We start from the raw sequence: 17,128 nt of genomic DNA on the forward strand, positions 1-17,128 counted from the left end.
CTTGAGATCTGTTAGATACAAATGAAAAACAGTTGTTCAAAGTTAGACGTCGGTCGCATCGATCGATCGGAAAGAAGAATCGTCCTACGTGTGTATTTTTTCGCCGTTCATCAGTCGCATGCAGGAAGGAGAAGCTATATATAGGAGCGTAACGTCACGCGGGAAACCGAAAAAAGGTCGTCGACTCTTTTAACGGCAGCCGGTGTTCATTCATATTTATAGCGATGAATGAAAACTCCGTGCCGAGTAGTTTTGATCGATTCGGAGGCGCTCCGATTCGCGTTCGTTGTTCCAACGATGTAGAAAATCCATCGTTACCCTCTTCGACAAATTGTTCTGAACTAGAAAAAAGAAGATTTTGAAATTCATGCAAACGTGTGTCGAAAATACATTCGTCATTATGAATCAAATATTCGAAGATGGTATCCCACGGGGGGGTAGCCATCCACATGTTATATTATTATACCACTAAGCTATAATATTTTACCAAATGTCCTACTGGACAAATTGTAAAATGTAAATAAATAAATAAATAAATAAAAAAAATGAATCAAACAGGGTAGACGTAGAGAGATACAAGTTTCCAGAATTCGGTTAATTACGAGCTGGCTTCGAGTTTTCGGAACTCGTGTCCCAAACGATACAATTACACGGACGCTGTTTTCTTTCGCTTCCTTTTTTTTCTTTTTTTTTTGTCCATCACACGTATGTTTCTCTACAGCATTTGTCAGCGTAAAGACGATTTACACTCGCATCACGAATAAGACGGTTGTAAAATCGGAAGATTGAACTTCACAGGATGACAGGAAGGCTTCCAGGAAGACTATCCCGAAACACGAACTATCATTTAGTTCTATTTGACTCAGCAACGACGCTCTTTCCACAGATGGGTGTTTCCAATTGGCATTTTTCCGGCTGGTCCGTCGATTACCACGGCGTTTTTTCGCGTACGCCGCAACGACGAAATAAGATTACCGGTGAACGACGATCAACGCGGTCCGATACGTGACTGGCCAACGATGGTGCAACGTGTTTTCGATTTTGCCTGTCCTGTCACCGGCTAATGTCTACGCCGTACGTGCTACGAGCTTCGTTAAAGCGACGCCAGACTTCTCGCCCCCGTGGAAACCTCGTTAACAGAGCAAATAAGTAATCGCCGTGGCTCTAGCACGACTCGATTCGCTCCAGGTATTTCTCGTACATGCTACTGATCAGTATTCCGTTTGTGGAAAACACTTTCTTCTTGTTCGAGGAATTTTTTTTCATTCTTACTTCCGTTTTCTTCGTCCGGTATTTGTAGTTTACATGGGAATTTATTTTCGAAATTCACAGGAAATAGACGTGGTAGAAATTCGTATTTATTCTACTTTGCACTGAGTAGAAATTATATTTCACGATAATAATTTTAATTTCGGTCGAATAAATAGCCGGCCGTCGATCGATACGAATGAAAACTCGATAGCGTAGGAACGTCGCGATAATAATGGAAAAAGTGGTCGACGTTTGACGGGGTTGGCACGAAAATAAGAAATAATCCTGGTGAAAAGCGTCCGGGGATCGACGATATCGTTATCTAACCCTTCCAGTTCACAAATTTGTGGAAAAGCAGTGGCGTATGGCTCACTTCCTGGAGATAATGCACGCACCGCGAGTGAAATAAGGTCGATTATTTACACGCGACACCGTATGGGAACCGTATGCGCGTCGATTCTAGTAACGCACGTCGCATTTCAAGTCGTCTTTGTCAAACCTCGTGGCTGGTGCGTGGTAACACTAGCTTATCTGATCGTTTTCCTCGCATGAGAAACTCTGAAATGTTTAAGCCTTATTTGTAACGCGATATTTTCTGTCACTTCAAATTTTTTATTACACGCGCAAGAATTATTCCATCGTGTTTAAATACGTAAAAGATTACACGCAACTAATCCTATCCTTTTGATCTGTAATGAAAAGAAATATTTATGTAACTATCTGTTACTTTCTTATTTGGATTTCCTTCTTCTTCTTTAGATCTTTGTCTAGATTTCCCTTTAAAATTTATTCTCATTTAAAAGCATCCCTTTCCTACTAGAGTACCTATTATAGTGACTTTCCCCTCGATACTTTTATCGTTCAATGCAAACACCCCTCGGTCTCATCAAGAAACCGCAGCTATCGTTAAGTTTCATTTGTACGAACGATGTATTCAAGAAAATATTTTGTTTAAGAAGTTTAACCCTCGCTGAGACCATCCTGAACGAAAGGAGGCAAAAACCAGGAAAATGGAAGAAGATCGGATATAAAACAGGTCTCACGAACTTTGAGAAACACGGTCGCGTAGTTCGCTTCCTGAACATAATGTACACACGACGGGTGAAACGGGGTCAATTGTTTGCGCATAACGCCTAATAGAAACGAGTACACACGGTGGACTGAATGACACGCGCTGCGTGTCAAGGTTCTTTCGCGTCATTTATTGCACGCCACGCGCCTCGAGTTTAATTAAACCTCGTCTTAATGATATGTAATATGTACATATAATCAAACGTACGTGGAGAGAATTGCCTCATGCTTCGCCGATTTATTACATGCGCCCAACTAATAAATTTGCTCGATTAGATAATTTCAAATCGTACACGAGGCACGAGCATTTCTCTTCTTCTTCATAGCATCACCTTGTGCTTCTCTTTGCTTCTCTGCGTTCCCCTTTTCAACGAATTCGTAGTTTAATGCTTATAATACATTAATCTTGAGATTTCCTCGGGAATTACATGCGCTCTTAATGATAGAACTATTCTTAGATTTATCCTGTTAAAGGTTTAGTAATATTAAAACTATCAGAGTTGGCAAAACAACTGCAGCAGATATTCGTCTTTCTGGATTTCTTACGAGTTTGCTTGTTTATTTTTCCGGATAGATTCAATTTTACTTACTGTTCGGTAGAAGTTTCTATAAGTATTTCGGTAGTTTGTTAACGACACGTTGCTCGGTCGGTTCGTATAGGTGCAATTATCGAGTAAGCAGCGCGGTTTCGTTATATCCTTCTGTTTGTAAATGAAACGTCACCGCTGCTTAAATTCCCATCGTGCCGCAGGGTTAATATTAACAGCGACGCTAATGCACACGTATCCATTAGCGGCGTCGTGGAAGGCGCACGTAAATGAATCCTTGCTCTACTGTGGCATTACGTGCTCTATGCTATTATTTTATCGTTCAGGAAACATTATCTAATTTGCTCGTTACTTTGCATAGATCGTGCTATCCTATCTGATCGAATGGACGGGTATGATTTTTTCGAAATGGATCGATTATTACGTTACGACGACGAAGAAAATCGGACAACGCGCTCGGGAGAAACGAAAGTCCGCGTGAAAATCTGGAAGAACGAGGAAATGTAATTCGCGGCTTCCGTTTGCGTAAACGGATATCCGGAAATCGAGAACCGAGAGAATTCGAACAACCTAGCCGACGAAACGATCGGTAATGAGCATCGATCGGATCGCTCGTCGAAATAGCTGGCAAGGACAGCCTCTGAAGCGGAAATTCTCTTACGAAACAGAATTTCTTGTGGAACGCAAGAATTCTGTTACGCGATTCGTATACACGATGCTGCGTAGTACGTTTCGAATCGGAAACAATAATTTCCGCGCTGATGTAATCGTTTCGGTGAACGTATAACATTCGCAATGAAACAGACAGCAGTATCGTCTGCGTATTTCTGACTGGTCATCCTGTCGGAACGTTCAACAGGCGCCTTGTTTTTATTCGCTCCCTTTTTTCTTCCATCGTGCTCGATGAGACTAATGACGCGATGACGCGAAGAACGCACACAATTGATGATCAAGAGTCGATCATTGACGTTTCTAGCTTTTAAAATAGCCCACGCTACTCCTCACCGAACGTTTGCATAGCTCTTCGAATTTCCTATTGGCTAATTGGGACGAACACAAATTTCAAGATACCAAACAGTGGAGCAACAAACAGTCGGCTGACCAAGAGGAATCGCCCGCGGGAAATCACAAAAAACATTCTTCTTCCTTTATCTGTTCCCTCCAACCACGCCAACCTAGACGTCTCGTTATCAGCAGGAGAAGTGGCACGATTTTCTCCGTCGATTTACGTTCGAAAGTTTTTTGCCCTGCTACCGGCTCGGTTGTTCGCTAAACGCGGCCCCATAAATTATTCCCTGAAGAAAAACAAGCAGCGCGATCCGAAACGAGGAGTTTCCCTTTCATCTGGCCAGGGGGATTTAGTTAGGACCGGTGCTAGACGGGATTCGAAGGACGAGAGAGAATCGAGTCCCTCTCGTCGATAGGCCTGCCCTCTTGTCACGATGTCCCTCGGGAATCCGGGCCTCTCGTCCATCCAGTCCGGTAATTACACCGACGCCACTCTCCTTTTTGAAGTTGGCACGCCCGCGGAATAAGTTTACCGGCTCGAAAGTCAACTCGCCGAGGCTTCTTGGCCTTCGTCGCTGATTAACCCTCCTGAGATTAGCTTCCTGATGGAGCTGGAATTATTTTATCCCAGGTTATCGACGCCACGAGCCCGTTTCCCTTCGACGCTTCCATTATCCTTTGGTGTCCGTGCGTTCACGTGGATCGGCTTAAGAAAGAAGAAAGTTCCGTATACGTACTGAAGAGACACGCTTTCCATCTTATATCCTCTGTGATATCGTAAGCTCTGCAATTTATGAAGGTGTACGAAGAAAAATCATCGGATGCAAACTATTTCCGAGTAAATGTGAAATATAATGTATGAATAATATTACGAAAGATTTGTTATACCGAAGTGACAGCTTTATCGCTTTAACCGGACATCGTAAACACCTCGAGTCAACCAATAATATAAACTACATACATATAATCTACCTATTATTGGTCCAAGAAAAAGTATAATCGTAGTGTACTCGCGGTAAACAACATGACATTTTACTTTTTTAGTGTCACTAACGTAAGAACCTTCGTGTCGATATTGAAATTTTAGCCCACGTGCCGTTTCGAGCAGCCAGCCAAGGACGAAGAAGAAACACTTAGAGTAGCTAACGAAGGACAACAGAATCGCAGTTACACCGATCTGTTTGCGTCTCCTTAGCATCCGCCAAATTATAAATTTTTCACCGATAAGATCCATCGGGGCGAGCTAATATTGGCACACCGACTGATTTTAATTTTACACTTAAGGGAATCGATGTTATCGAGTTTGCTCAAGGGGTGCGGGATTTCAACGTCTAATCTCACCTCATTTTCTTCGACACCCCATTCGCCTCTTTTCTCCTTTGCTTTTCCTCCCTCGTTTTACCTTCGCGCGAAAAGTCATCGAGCGTCCGAGTAATCAATTTTGTTTCGCTGAAATCTTCCACGGAAGAAGAAACACATGATCGATTCTCCTTGAAGTTGTCAGCGATCGATTGTATCGCCGCGATTAACCGCCACTCTCTATGTTTCTCTCTCGGTTTCTTTCCTGGGAAATCGACGCCAGCCATAACAAATTGATGTGAGATCGCGTTGACAAGCCTTCGCGTTCATCTTCCTGCGATTAAATCACGATGACTGTTTTGATAGAGAAGGTAACGACAGTATGACGACTAAAACAAGATAATCGTTTTCATCTTTGCAGTTTTCTGAGCTTGAAAACCACTCATTAGTCGTACTTCACCTTCTGAAGATTAAGTTATTTATAATTTGTTGCAACCGATAATTTTCTTTATTTTAATTTATCATTGATAATTTATTGTTCGTTGATCGAGATAGAAATAAAGGCGGGAAAAATTTAACGAAATCAAACTGGAATTTCGACCGATCGTGGGGAGACGCGATCGCGAGGAAGCGCGTCAACGGGAGTCGTAAATTCCCGTTACGATTCTAAGAATCGACATCGCGAATCGATCGATCCCCTGATTTCCGTTAAGACAATAGGGGTGGTTGTTGTGGTATAACGCTGCGATTAACAGTGTTATAAAATATACAGGGTTGTTGGTAACTGGTGGTACAAGCGGAAAGGGGGTGATTCTACGCGAAAAAACAAGTCGAAAATATAGAATAAAAATTTTTTGTTTGAGGCTTTGTTTTCGAGAAAATCGACTTTGAATTTTCGTTCGGTACGCGTGCACTTTATCACGTCTTCTTATAACGGATCTCACTGTAGATCGTTGTCTCGATGGAAAAATTTAAAAAGAGAAAAAAATAAAAAAAAATTTTATTCTATATTTTCGACTTCTTTTTTCGCGTAGAATCACCCCCTTTCCGCTTGTACCGCCAGTTACCAGCCACCCTGTATATTTCCAACAACTTTGCAGAATAACACAAGTTCGTAATTTCGCTGCTTACGATATAGGTGACGAAGAAATGGATTGCTCTGATATTAGAGAATCCGGGTAGAGATGTAGTCTGATCTGAATCACGCGACGTAACACAAAGCGTTTCCTCGTTGAAAGAACGTTGAAGAGCTCAATTGAAGAACTCTGAAAATATGAAACAAAAACTAATGAACTGAAAAAAAAAAATGAAATCGCGTCAAGGAGAGTCGAAAATTCTCGTTACGATTAGATATTCGATGCCACGAATTGGTTAATCTCCTATTTCGATTAGGATAATAGAGGTGGTTGACTGATTATAATACTGAAGTAACAGGTTATAATATACACTTTAATCCAACGGTTTCGTAGATATAAATAGTCACGCGTCGTGCGTATAAACGTATTCTCAGAGACGTGTAAATAGTAAGTTACAACTGATGACTAATCAACGAACGAAAAACCAGTGAAGATATTGACTGGTATAAGGCTAATAAATTAGTGAAGTTCGGTGACGATGCTGTCACAGAGGAAAACTATTGCTGGGGGTTGGTCGCTCCACCACCGGTCAATTGCGGGTTAAATAACCGCTGAGCATGGGAAACACCAATTTTTTACTGAACAAAATTTGAAACAAAATTTACTGAACAAAAACTGAATTTGAACAATAACCATAAGGAACATCTGGACTTGAAGATATTCTACAACAATTAAGGGCCTCGACGGTATAGAATAAAACTGTTTAGTTTTGAGACAATTGCTTAGGATTATTGCGGCCCGACTAATTATATTTGCACAGCTAGTGGCCGTCTTGACCGAGGGATGGATTCTGGTTTATGTAAAGGATTATCGGACTTATTAATCATAATAAAACTGTCATTTGACAATTTCAATATAAAATCCGCTTTTGAAAATATTTGCAGACAGAAATTTTGAAAAAGTTCACAGACATTTATTCTACCCAGTGACATAGAATATCCCCAATTTTCTTCACAATTTTTCATTAAATACAACAAGAGGAATGGAGCTTAAACTGTAAATTGTGTTTGTAATTGCCTTCCTACCTTTGTAGGTAGAGGTAGTGGCCTGATACTTTACTGAATGGGGTTTTCTTTGAGAGATCTGTCGAACGATATACGATCAGATCAAATTGGTTTGGCAGCACTTTTAACATGCTTATTCGGCTATACCCCTTAACGAGGACGTAACGAAACTGAAATTACTTTGTTGGGAAGATGCGATACCGTAAAAGTTTACGACATTCGATGGTACGATAAGCGTCATGCACTTGCATAGCTTAACAGGCCTCGTAAAATTCGACCATACCGGATGTCACCGCGATTTCCGAGAGAATCGTTATGTTTCTCAATTTCCTGCGATGTCAGTTGATAAAACCTACTCCGTTACTCGTGGCATATTTCACGATAGTAAACACCGTTCTGTTGGCTTTTAACTATTTCGAGGGTGTATTTAACGAGAATACAGAAAGACGAGTTGAGAATTTCTTTACTTTTGAAAAATCCTTAACGACGATACGTTGAGAAAATAATTAAGAATAAAGAACGAGTTACTTCCATTTTGTTTTCTAAAGATTTTAACGTTAGGAGATAGTTCTATTTTGTTGGATAGTTCGCGTGTCTAGAATTATGCGTAGTCGTGATTGTTACGTTCTACGAGGTGACAAAGTGCGGTCACTCGAGTTGCTTGCATTACCATCCGAGATTCTGCGATTGTCTGCGCATCGTTTCCGATCAAGATTATGCGGAGAACGAGAAGAGACCTTAGCAACACAAAAACGGGAAGAGCGCTTCCTGTTGCTCCTCTGTCCCACGACCGTGACTCAATGACATTGTTCGTTATGAGTACGAATGTTCGAAAGAGCAGAATAACGAGTGCGCAAGAAACTACAACTCGTCGTTTCTTTTTTACGCGCTCTCGACTCGTGTACGATTCGTTCGATAAAATTCGATCGAGAGTCGTTTGGCTGGAAACCGACGCGACAGACTGTCTGTCCGGTAAAAGTCCAAATTGATCGTATACGACGGGGATAGCACATTAGCATAATCCAATGACTGGAGAATATATTCTCGGTTTCCTCTTATAAGCTTCAATCACGGAAATGGTTGACATACTTGCACGAGCTACGATGAATAATGAAAGATACAATATTGACAGCGCGCACGACAAACCATTTAATTATTCAAACTTAGCCTTTCCAGCAGATCTTCGCTTCGTTATTTAACAAACGCCGTCAAGGATATACCGAAACAATCACAAAGTCTCGTTAGAAAAAATTATTGTATCATTCATGAACTAGCAAACCTGGTGATTCTCAATGGTACAATTTACCTTGTCGAACGAAAATCAACGTTCAAATTCATTCAGGCTGATACTTTGATTCTTTTACGGTATGCGGGATTTTCATTAGATTTTTCTATTGTCATTTCCCTTCTAATATTTAATCTGTTAGTTCTATTTTTTACTTTAACCACGATTTTTATCTGAATCGTACGTATGGAGGAGAAAACGGTGGAGATCTATTATTCTTAGCAGAATCGGACATCTTCCGCGTTTATACGGAATTGCACAACCGTTTCCCGGTATCCTAGAGCTATTCGCGCCGTCTACGTCGTATTTTTATTCCTTTTTTCTTTTTTTTTTTTTTTCGCCGTGTTGGGGTTCTTCGGTTGGCGGAACGATACGTTTTTCTTAGAAATCTACGAAGATGGACGCGACAAGGTCGTCCCTTTTCTTGTGCATCCATCTTCGCGCATTTAGGCCTATTTATAGCAATACTAGGTAGAAATCTTTATGTAACGCCGCTAACGGAACTTTCTGCACGAAGCTTGATCCACTTTTCTTTCCACGCTGCCTCGACTAGAGCCGATTTCGGTTAATTAGCCGGCTGGCTCGCGCATTCGGTTATTATCTACGAGAAATTCCACGCGTGCCTCTTCTTATGTCGTATTAGGAGCTTGAACTTGTTGCGATCTAGCAATGGGAACACGATTGTTTGAACAAACAATATTACGCGATACTCGTTTCTTATTCTGTTTCTATTGAGTGAGAATCAGTATTTGACTGCTCTCTGTTCGTTGCCAGTAAATTTAAACGATTAACAATTTTTCGTACAGAATCATACCCAAACATCTACCAACAAATAAGATAATAAAGTTTGCAGAACCACTATAGCAGAAAATGTGATATATCTATCATTATTTAAAAAGTTCATCTTCGAAATATTCTGGACAGAAGAAGAGGAGCAACAAGTCAGACATTCTAGCCACTTGCATAAAGAGATGGTATCCCACTGGGGGTAGCCATCCACATGCTATATTGCTATATCACTAAGCTATAATATTTTACCAAATGTCCTACTGGACAAATTGTAAAATGTAAATAAATAAATAATAAAAAAAAACTTGCATAAAATATTCTACCAAATATCCAAATCGGACAAATTGTGAATATAAACAACTAAATAAAAAAAGAAAACTTGCATAAAGTAACCATATTACATTCACACTGCGAAAACAGATACCACCAAACATCTTTCTGAACGGCACGCACATAATACAAACAAGACAAGTCAAATACCTAGGACTCCACATATATACACAACTCACATGGAAACAGCGTATCAAATCAATAACAGACAAAATGCAGACAGCAAGGAGACAAATTCATTGGCTAACAAGTCGAAAATCCAAACTAAGTATAGAAAATAAATTACAAATATACAAAACGATCATAAAACCAATCTGGACGTACGGAATACCACTATGGGGAACGGCAACAATGAGCCATATAACCAAAATAGAGGCAATGCAAGCTAAAATTCTTAGAACAATAGTAAACGACCCATGGTACGTTAGAAATGAGGACATTCGGAAAGACCTGGGAATACCAACGGTCAAGGAGGAGATTAGCAAATGTGCAATAAGGTACAGAGAAAGAATAGCAACGCACACGAACCGGCTGGCACCGGAAGCAATCAACACATCAAGCATAGAAAGAAGATTAAGAAGGAAATACCCAACAGATCTCACAAAGGACATAATCTAACATACAAACACTCACCACACTAAAGAAATAAATCAATCAAATAATAAGAAGGGTAACCATCCACATGTTATATTATTATACCACTAAGCTATAGATCTATTGTGTCTGTATATTGTTAATACTGTAATAAAACGTTGCGAGGACAAGAAAAGTGTGAAGCAAGACAAATGAAAAGAATCATTTAGTTCAAATGGTGAACAAATACCCCCAACCTAATACCTACCAGTACTACCCCTATATAAGAGCAGTCCGAGTTCCTGTCAGGTCCAAAGCCTTGTCTTCCCTTAGAAGTGACTAGACGATCGAGTACAGCTAAACACCGACAATTGAAATTTTTCGAAATCTCGAAACGAATCTGGTGAAACATGAACATTCTACACTTGACGCACAAGAAGTTCCGAGATGGGGTTCGTGTTAAAGTGGCACGAGTCGAGACGGCTACTACGATGTGGGTACGGATAGAAGGCAGATGTAAGATAAACGAAGATCTCACTTCGACGTTGAACGCGCATCCTAGGGCGTACTGGCCGTTCAGGATACATTTGGTACCAGGAGCACTCGCTGCAGTGCAATTAAATTTTCAAGGTGCTGCAATGTGGGTGAGAGCTGTCTTACTTCAAGAAACCGAGACGGGCTTCAATATTCTGTTAATCGACTTCGGAATAGAAATCCACCGACACGTCACAATGATTAGATTGTTGCCGCGGAAGTTCCAGAAGATGGCACCATGGGCCAGGAAGATCCGCCTGTTAGGTGTACGTGAACAAGCGAACCAAAGGACGATACATCATGTGATCCAAATCACTATGAAAGGACGGTCAGGAATCTTGACGAACATCGACTCTTCGCCAGGAGAAATAATGCCCGCGAAGTTGCTGTTGAATTTGAACTGGACAGAACCCCCGAAAGACATGGCAAAACACTGGTTGAATTTGGGATACGTCGATCCGGAATAATTAGTATCTCTTGCGAGACTTTTATGTACATATTTGTATTTTGGTATATTGTAGTATTGTAACTGAATAAATATGAATAAAAGCTTAAAAATTGTAAACGCTTTTTTATCTTTCCTTGTCATTCATACGACAAGTCTTACGATATTAAATTTAAGATATCTCTTAAACTATTCATTTTTCAAATCAAGTACCTGTATACTCTTCTGTAGAGAATTAAAAACTGCATCGAATAGCGTCTAAAAATGTATCCTACTATTTAGAAAAACAAAGACCACACTCAAGTCTCGGAAATGCGACCACCTAGATATGATCTGCGACCGTCGTCAGATGTTCCTCACGAAATAAGACAAGTTCTATCTGAAACACCTCCTCCGAATAATGTATAGTTTGTATTTTACGAGATTATTTATTGTAATTTCATGTTATTTTTATACCATATTATTTTATATTTAGATATTCGGTATAAATTCGGTAAAATTTAAATTGTGAAATATAAAGCTATTAAGATCTGGACTTCGATTAATGAAAAACTTCTTTTCGATTGTTATCGAGTAGTTAATTGTTTGTGACAAGAACATTTAAACAGATTCATGAAGGTCTCCAACGAAGATTCACATAATTTATTGCTTGCTGATGAATATGTCAATTTTTATCATTTGAACAGGTATGTAGCCACTGTCGTAAAACGGTATTTGTTCGGAAAGGTTTCTGGGTAAATTAATGTATTACCTGTGTTAATCGGATTTAACGGAGACGTCTAATGGAACTTGTTGTAGTAGGTAGAAAATGAAGTAAGGTAATGGAAGGTCATTAGAAATGCGATGTATGCATTTGAAACTCGTGAGAAATTGAGCATCATTGTTCAAAGAAATAAAGATGCGAAAAATAGGTTATAGAAAGAAATAATGAGTTTACAGAAAAAAAATTTCGATTGATTGTGCTTTAATAAAAATTATAAAATTCTGGTATAAGAAGGACGTAGATACAGCTGCGGAGTGGGGGTAATGACCGCATGTGGTGACGCCTTGCGAACAGGTCAAAAATTGAAATTGCGTCTTAAAACTGAAATTGCACCTACACTATCCCAGCAGTAGCTTTTTAAATTAATGCAGTACGATGATTTTTTGTTAAATCTAAGGTATCTTGACGAGATATCAACAAATATCATAAACAATTCTATAAAAAATAATATTCAAGCCCAAAATTTTCAATTTTTTAATTTTATATTTTGTATATTATAGTGATCCGAGCCTGTTCCTGAATTGTAGCAAATTGCTCTTCGTTTTCTATCTTGTAGCGACATTTTCAGGTTGAAGATTCTAAAAAATTATAAGGATACGGATCGGTATGTTGAAAAGAGCATCTATTAACGGTATATTTATTTTAAGGGAAAGCAACAATTGATATTTGACACTGGTGTATCAAAAACAAAGACTATATATTCTGCCTGTATATCGTCAACACTGTTATAAAACATTGCGAGGGCAAAAAAAGTGTGAAGTAAAACAAATGAAAAAGATCATTTAGTTTAAACGATGAGCGAACAAGTCAGTGGAGCGAGCCACTATAGTGGCGCGTCGTAATATAAGATGACATTCGCATCGTACCTAAGAGGTTAAGGAACAATTTTCTACTTAATTTCCCGCCCTTGAGTCGACGCTTCGAAATCTATGTAGCTGTATTATATGTCTCTGGCGTGGAAATGGGACAAGGAGGGGAGGAGCGCGAGAGCAGGGGGTTGAAATACGAGAAACGTATCGCGTCTTCGTATCCCGTCGACGTGGTTCCACGTGGCTGAAAGAGAAGTTGCGAGCGCGAGGGCTGTGCACGGAGCGTAAAGGGAGCCGGTCCCGGTGCAACAAGTACGCAATTCAGGAAAGTTGCGCCGCGTCGATAAGGCAATTATTCGGTTGCGCCGCCTCGCAAGAACAATGCCTTTTGTCGGATGAGGCAACAACGGGTTTATGGAAGACGGGCAACGGGGAGAAGACCGTCTTTATGCGAAACGTAGCTAGATACCGGTATATCGAGAGGCGGAGGAGCTTTCTTCAGCCGGTGGCCGCCATTTGTCGACGCTACACCAGCCGAGTTTGGCGCAACATTTTTGTCGCAGTCGCATGCAATTCAATTTACCCCCCTTTCTCTTGAATAACTTTGAATAGCACACTGATATTATATAACGTGAATTTTGGTAATTCTGTGAGGCAATTCTGTCGATCGAGAAGCTCGTTAAGCATCGTACATTTTCGTCGACTTTCCCATTTTAATGTCATTTTATAATTAGACGCGAGGACTTCAATATGACGTAATTGGAAAGACTCAAGGGTCCTTTAAATATAACTAATTAAAAGGACTAAGTGTTTATTTTGAGAGAAATTGTGCGAGGTTTCTAGAAAGCTTTGTTCGAACGAATTGATAAAATGCTTAAAACGAGGTCATGAATGTAAAAAGTTAACTTATGGGTGGCACCTATTTTTAAGGAGAACGATAATTCGTGGTAATTTATTAGGAATTGTTGGTATTTCTTTCACAAATTGTTGTTCAATTTCGTGTCAACGCTATAAAGTTATAATTTGGAATTCTCTGTAGATGATGTATTCCTCTTGTTCGAAGAACTCCCCTCCCCTCCATCCTGTTGTTTCTGTTTGATGTTGGATTTATCATTCATGAATCAGTCGATACACGATTTTATCGGTGTCACGGTGTTGTTTAACAGGAAACGGAAATTTAACTTTCGACTCATGTCCAGATTAAATTTGTTTACAAAATAAGCCGTGATAAACATTAGAGTTTCACGAACACGGTTTATCGAGTTCAATTATTCGTTCGCTATAATTAGGGAAAACAGTGGAATAATATTTACTCGGTAATAACAGGAACGTTTTAAAATAACTACCGCTGATGTGATGTTGGAGAATTACGATTACAACGCTAGTCTTCCGTCAGACTAAACTTTAGTCACTAAACGAGAAAAAACAAACGATCTTCAGACTTTTATGTTTCTAACTGTAGCAGTTGAACTTCAAATATGTAGGTTATCGAGAGGCCTGCTCTTTGTCGCGTGCTCGCCAACAAAATCACTGATGCGTGATAAATAACATTAAAAAATAATTTATGTGATAGAAATTCCCGAATTCTTTCTCTATAAGGTGCTATTAATTTTTTTAATAATTTTATGTTCGTATAAAAAAACACCTTATCGCCGTCGCCTTATTCGTGCAATAAGCTCGTAAGACTTTGTAGAATTTGCAAAAATCACTTAGCAAAATCCTGGAGGACGAGGTAAAGAATAAACGCGATACCTTGGAATTTGTCCTCTTGGCGACACGTGCGTTCATTTTGCGGCTTTCGAGAAGCCACGTTTTTCAATATCGACGCACACGATTGTACAATAAAGGTAAATAAGTAATCCCTATACAGTCTGCTCGAGCAAACGTGACTAGTTTTCTCGCGTTCGCTCTTTTGTCTAGCACGTTTGCCCGAACCGATCCTCGGGAAAACGTTCGACATTTACCTCGGAAGGGACAACGCGGAAATAAAGTAGCCTGGGCTCTACTTACGATCACGGAATTACATGCAACGCTAGAATCGCTGTCCGCGTCGGAATCCTGAAAGGAAGAACAGAAGAACGTGATAAATTAGATATTACTGTGTTAGGAAAGAAAGGAAAGGAAATTGAAAGAAAATCGAACAGAGATTCTGATTGAGAAGCGTGAACGAATTCTGTTTATTTGGGGTTAGTCGATGAACTTACGCTGTGGTTTATGATTGTGGTTTAAGTGGGAGATGGTGAAACTTACCTTTCGTTTAAGAAAATTCATTATAGCTTCGAAGAGACCATAGCGATAAATTTAAGTGTGAATGGTAGAACGGGTATATTTTAACTAGGATCTTCAGTACCAAATAACTTAACAAATACAGTAGGCTAAAATCAAGGGACTTAATCTAAGTCCATCACTTCTAAAGATTCCTATCTTATCATGCGTAAACGTAGTAGAAGTCTTATTAAATAAAGTTATCATAGAAATTGAAGTAGTGGGCTTTGTGACGCGCTACTGTTTCAAGACAATAAAAAGTGATGAAAATTTGCTTTTGCCCTGACCATAGTAGTCTACACTGTAAATACCTATCCTTTCAGCAAAGCGTTTAGTCGTATTCCATCGAATCGCAACTAGGCACCTGCGGAGGATCCGTGAGTGCGTGCAAATAAGGATCGCGGCGGACGCAAGCGCGGCGCAATTCGACGCAACTGAACGCGATTCAAAGTGGTAAGGAATGGCCTGGAATGTATTTTCGGTGCGGCTGTGTGGGCAGATAATAAGGCGAGGCAACGCGCAATAAACGGATTTACGGTGGTTCGCGGAACGCTAAGATTTCGGGAACCGATTTCGCGGACCGGTTCGCGGATCTCAAACAGGAACGGCTTGGACAAATCGGCTCGAAATCGTTCCCAGCTTCGTTGAAATGATCTGAAACTTCTTGAATAACGTGTCAATGACTCAATGGTGTAAGCATCGAGGAAGAAAATAAGGCGTTGGAGCCATTTACAAAACGTTTTTCTGTTAGAGATCGGTATTTATTTCTTCTGTTTTTCTGGATACAATTTTCAAAAGATTTCATTTTATCCGTAGCTACAATTCCACGGAAAAGACAAGATTTTTTCAAGGAATAACTGCCGCTTTTGCGACGCGGTAAAATGTAGCCGCGTCTAAAAATTGATTTGCATCGGCAAACGATGTGGCCGCGCGCGTTTAACCGCCCGCCGTGTGGCTTTCGTAAATCACCGCGCGAATGACTTCCCGGAAAAAATTGGCCGCTCGTTTGTCGGACGCGAGATTGCGTAAATTGAGTGGCTCTCGATGAACGCCACTCTAAAGTCTTGACCTCGTTGTAAAAGATCGCACCGCTTTCGGGGAACACGAATTCGCGGAAAGAAAACACAACTGTGCGCGTTTTCCTCTGATTTTAGACACCTTCCCGACCTCGGTTCGATGTATATCCGAAACTTCCTCGTTTGCTTACTCTCCGCGTCTGTGTTTTCACTGCTTGACCCTCTTTACATTCCAAACATATAACTTTTAAGGCTACGAGCTGATGACGTAATTCTTAGAAATCTAATTACAGTGTTATCACGGTACATTAAACGACAGAGATGAATTTACTTATTCCGTAGGTGAAAGCTCGAGAAACTTTCGTATTCAAAAAAGAAAAATTTGAAGTATCTCGTTAGTTCTTTGTCTCAGATCACGCGTTACTTTCTTTTTTTTTTTTTTTTTTTATTTGGAAGAATTTTACAACCAATTCTCATTGAGAATTATAAGTAAATCATTCTGGCGTGATACTATAACTTGAATAATAAGTGTTTATCGTACGTTTGATTCTACGCGTTACTGTTTCAAATTTTTTCGAATCTGAAGAACGATAGGTGAATCGCTCATCCCTATTTACGAGACTATGTTTACGAGACTCTATTCGTCAGCCATTGTCGTGAAAAAAGTTTGAAACGAGACCTGACGTGTTCCTCGAATGCGACACGGACACCGATTCCTAGATGTACCCTTGCGCGTTATCTTTCGCAACTGGTTTCACTTATGCAAATAATTCTACGGTAGAGAAGCGGGTTGCGAACGTGTCGAGGATCCGATTGCAAGAAAATTAATTATCGCTGCCGGCTTTATCCGATGATCGGCTCCGTCGATAGATTTATTCGTCCTCGAGCGGAGAAAATAGGTGTTTATTTTACGAGTTGCAAACACGGGCGCCACGGCGGCGAATTTTTCGACGGTTGCAATTTACCGGATGACAAACGACTCGTGGAAGACTCGTTCATTCC

General features: G+C 40.1%; 1 protein-coding gene across 4 annotated transcripts in view; it reads right to left on the reverse strand.

The window, feature by feature from the left end:
- Window positions 1–17,128, reverse strand: part of LOC117235193 (3-phosphoinositide-dependent protein kinase 1) — a 407,170-nt gene that overhangs the window by 119,315 nt on the left and 270,727 nt on the right. For 2 of the 4 annotated variants that reach the window (XM_033496999.1, XM_033497000.1), the window contains one exon: window positions 14,856–14,903. The exons of the other annotated variants lie outside the window; for them this stretch is intronic. In XM_033496999.1, the coding sequence (XP_033352890.1) occupies window positions 14,856–14,903 (48 nt within the window). The remainder of the gene's footprint in view (window positions 1–14,855; window positions 14,904–17,128) is intronic. 4 annotated transcript variants of the gene reach the window in all.

The sequence above is a fragment of the Bombus vosnesenskii genome, unplaced genomic scaffold, assembly GCF_011952255.1.
Source record: "Bombus vosnesenskii isolate JDL3184/JDL3185 unplaced genomic scaffold, Bvos_JDL3184-5_v1.1 scf7180000013314, whole genome shotgun sequence".
In the NCBI taxonomy this organism is placed as follows: Eukaryota; Metazoa; Arthropoda; class Insecta; order Hymenoptera; family Apidae; genus Bombus; species Bombus vosnesenskii.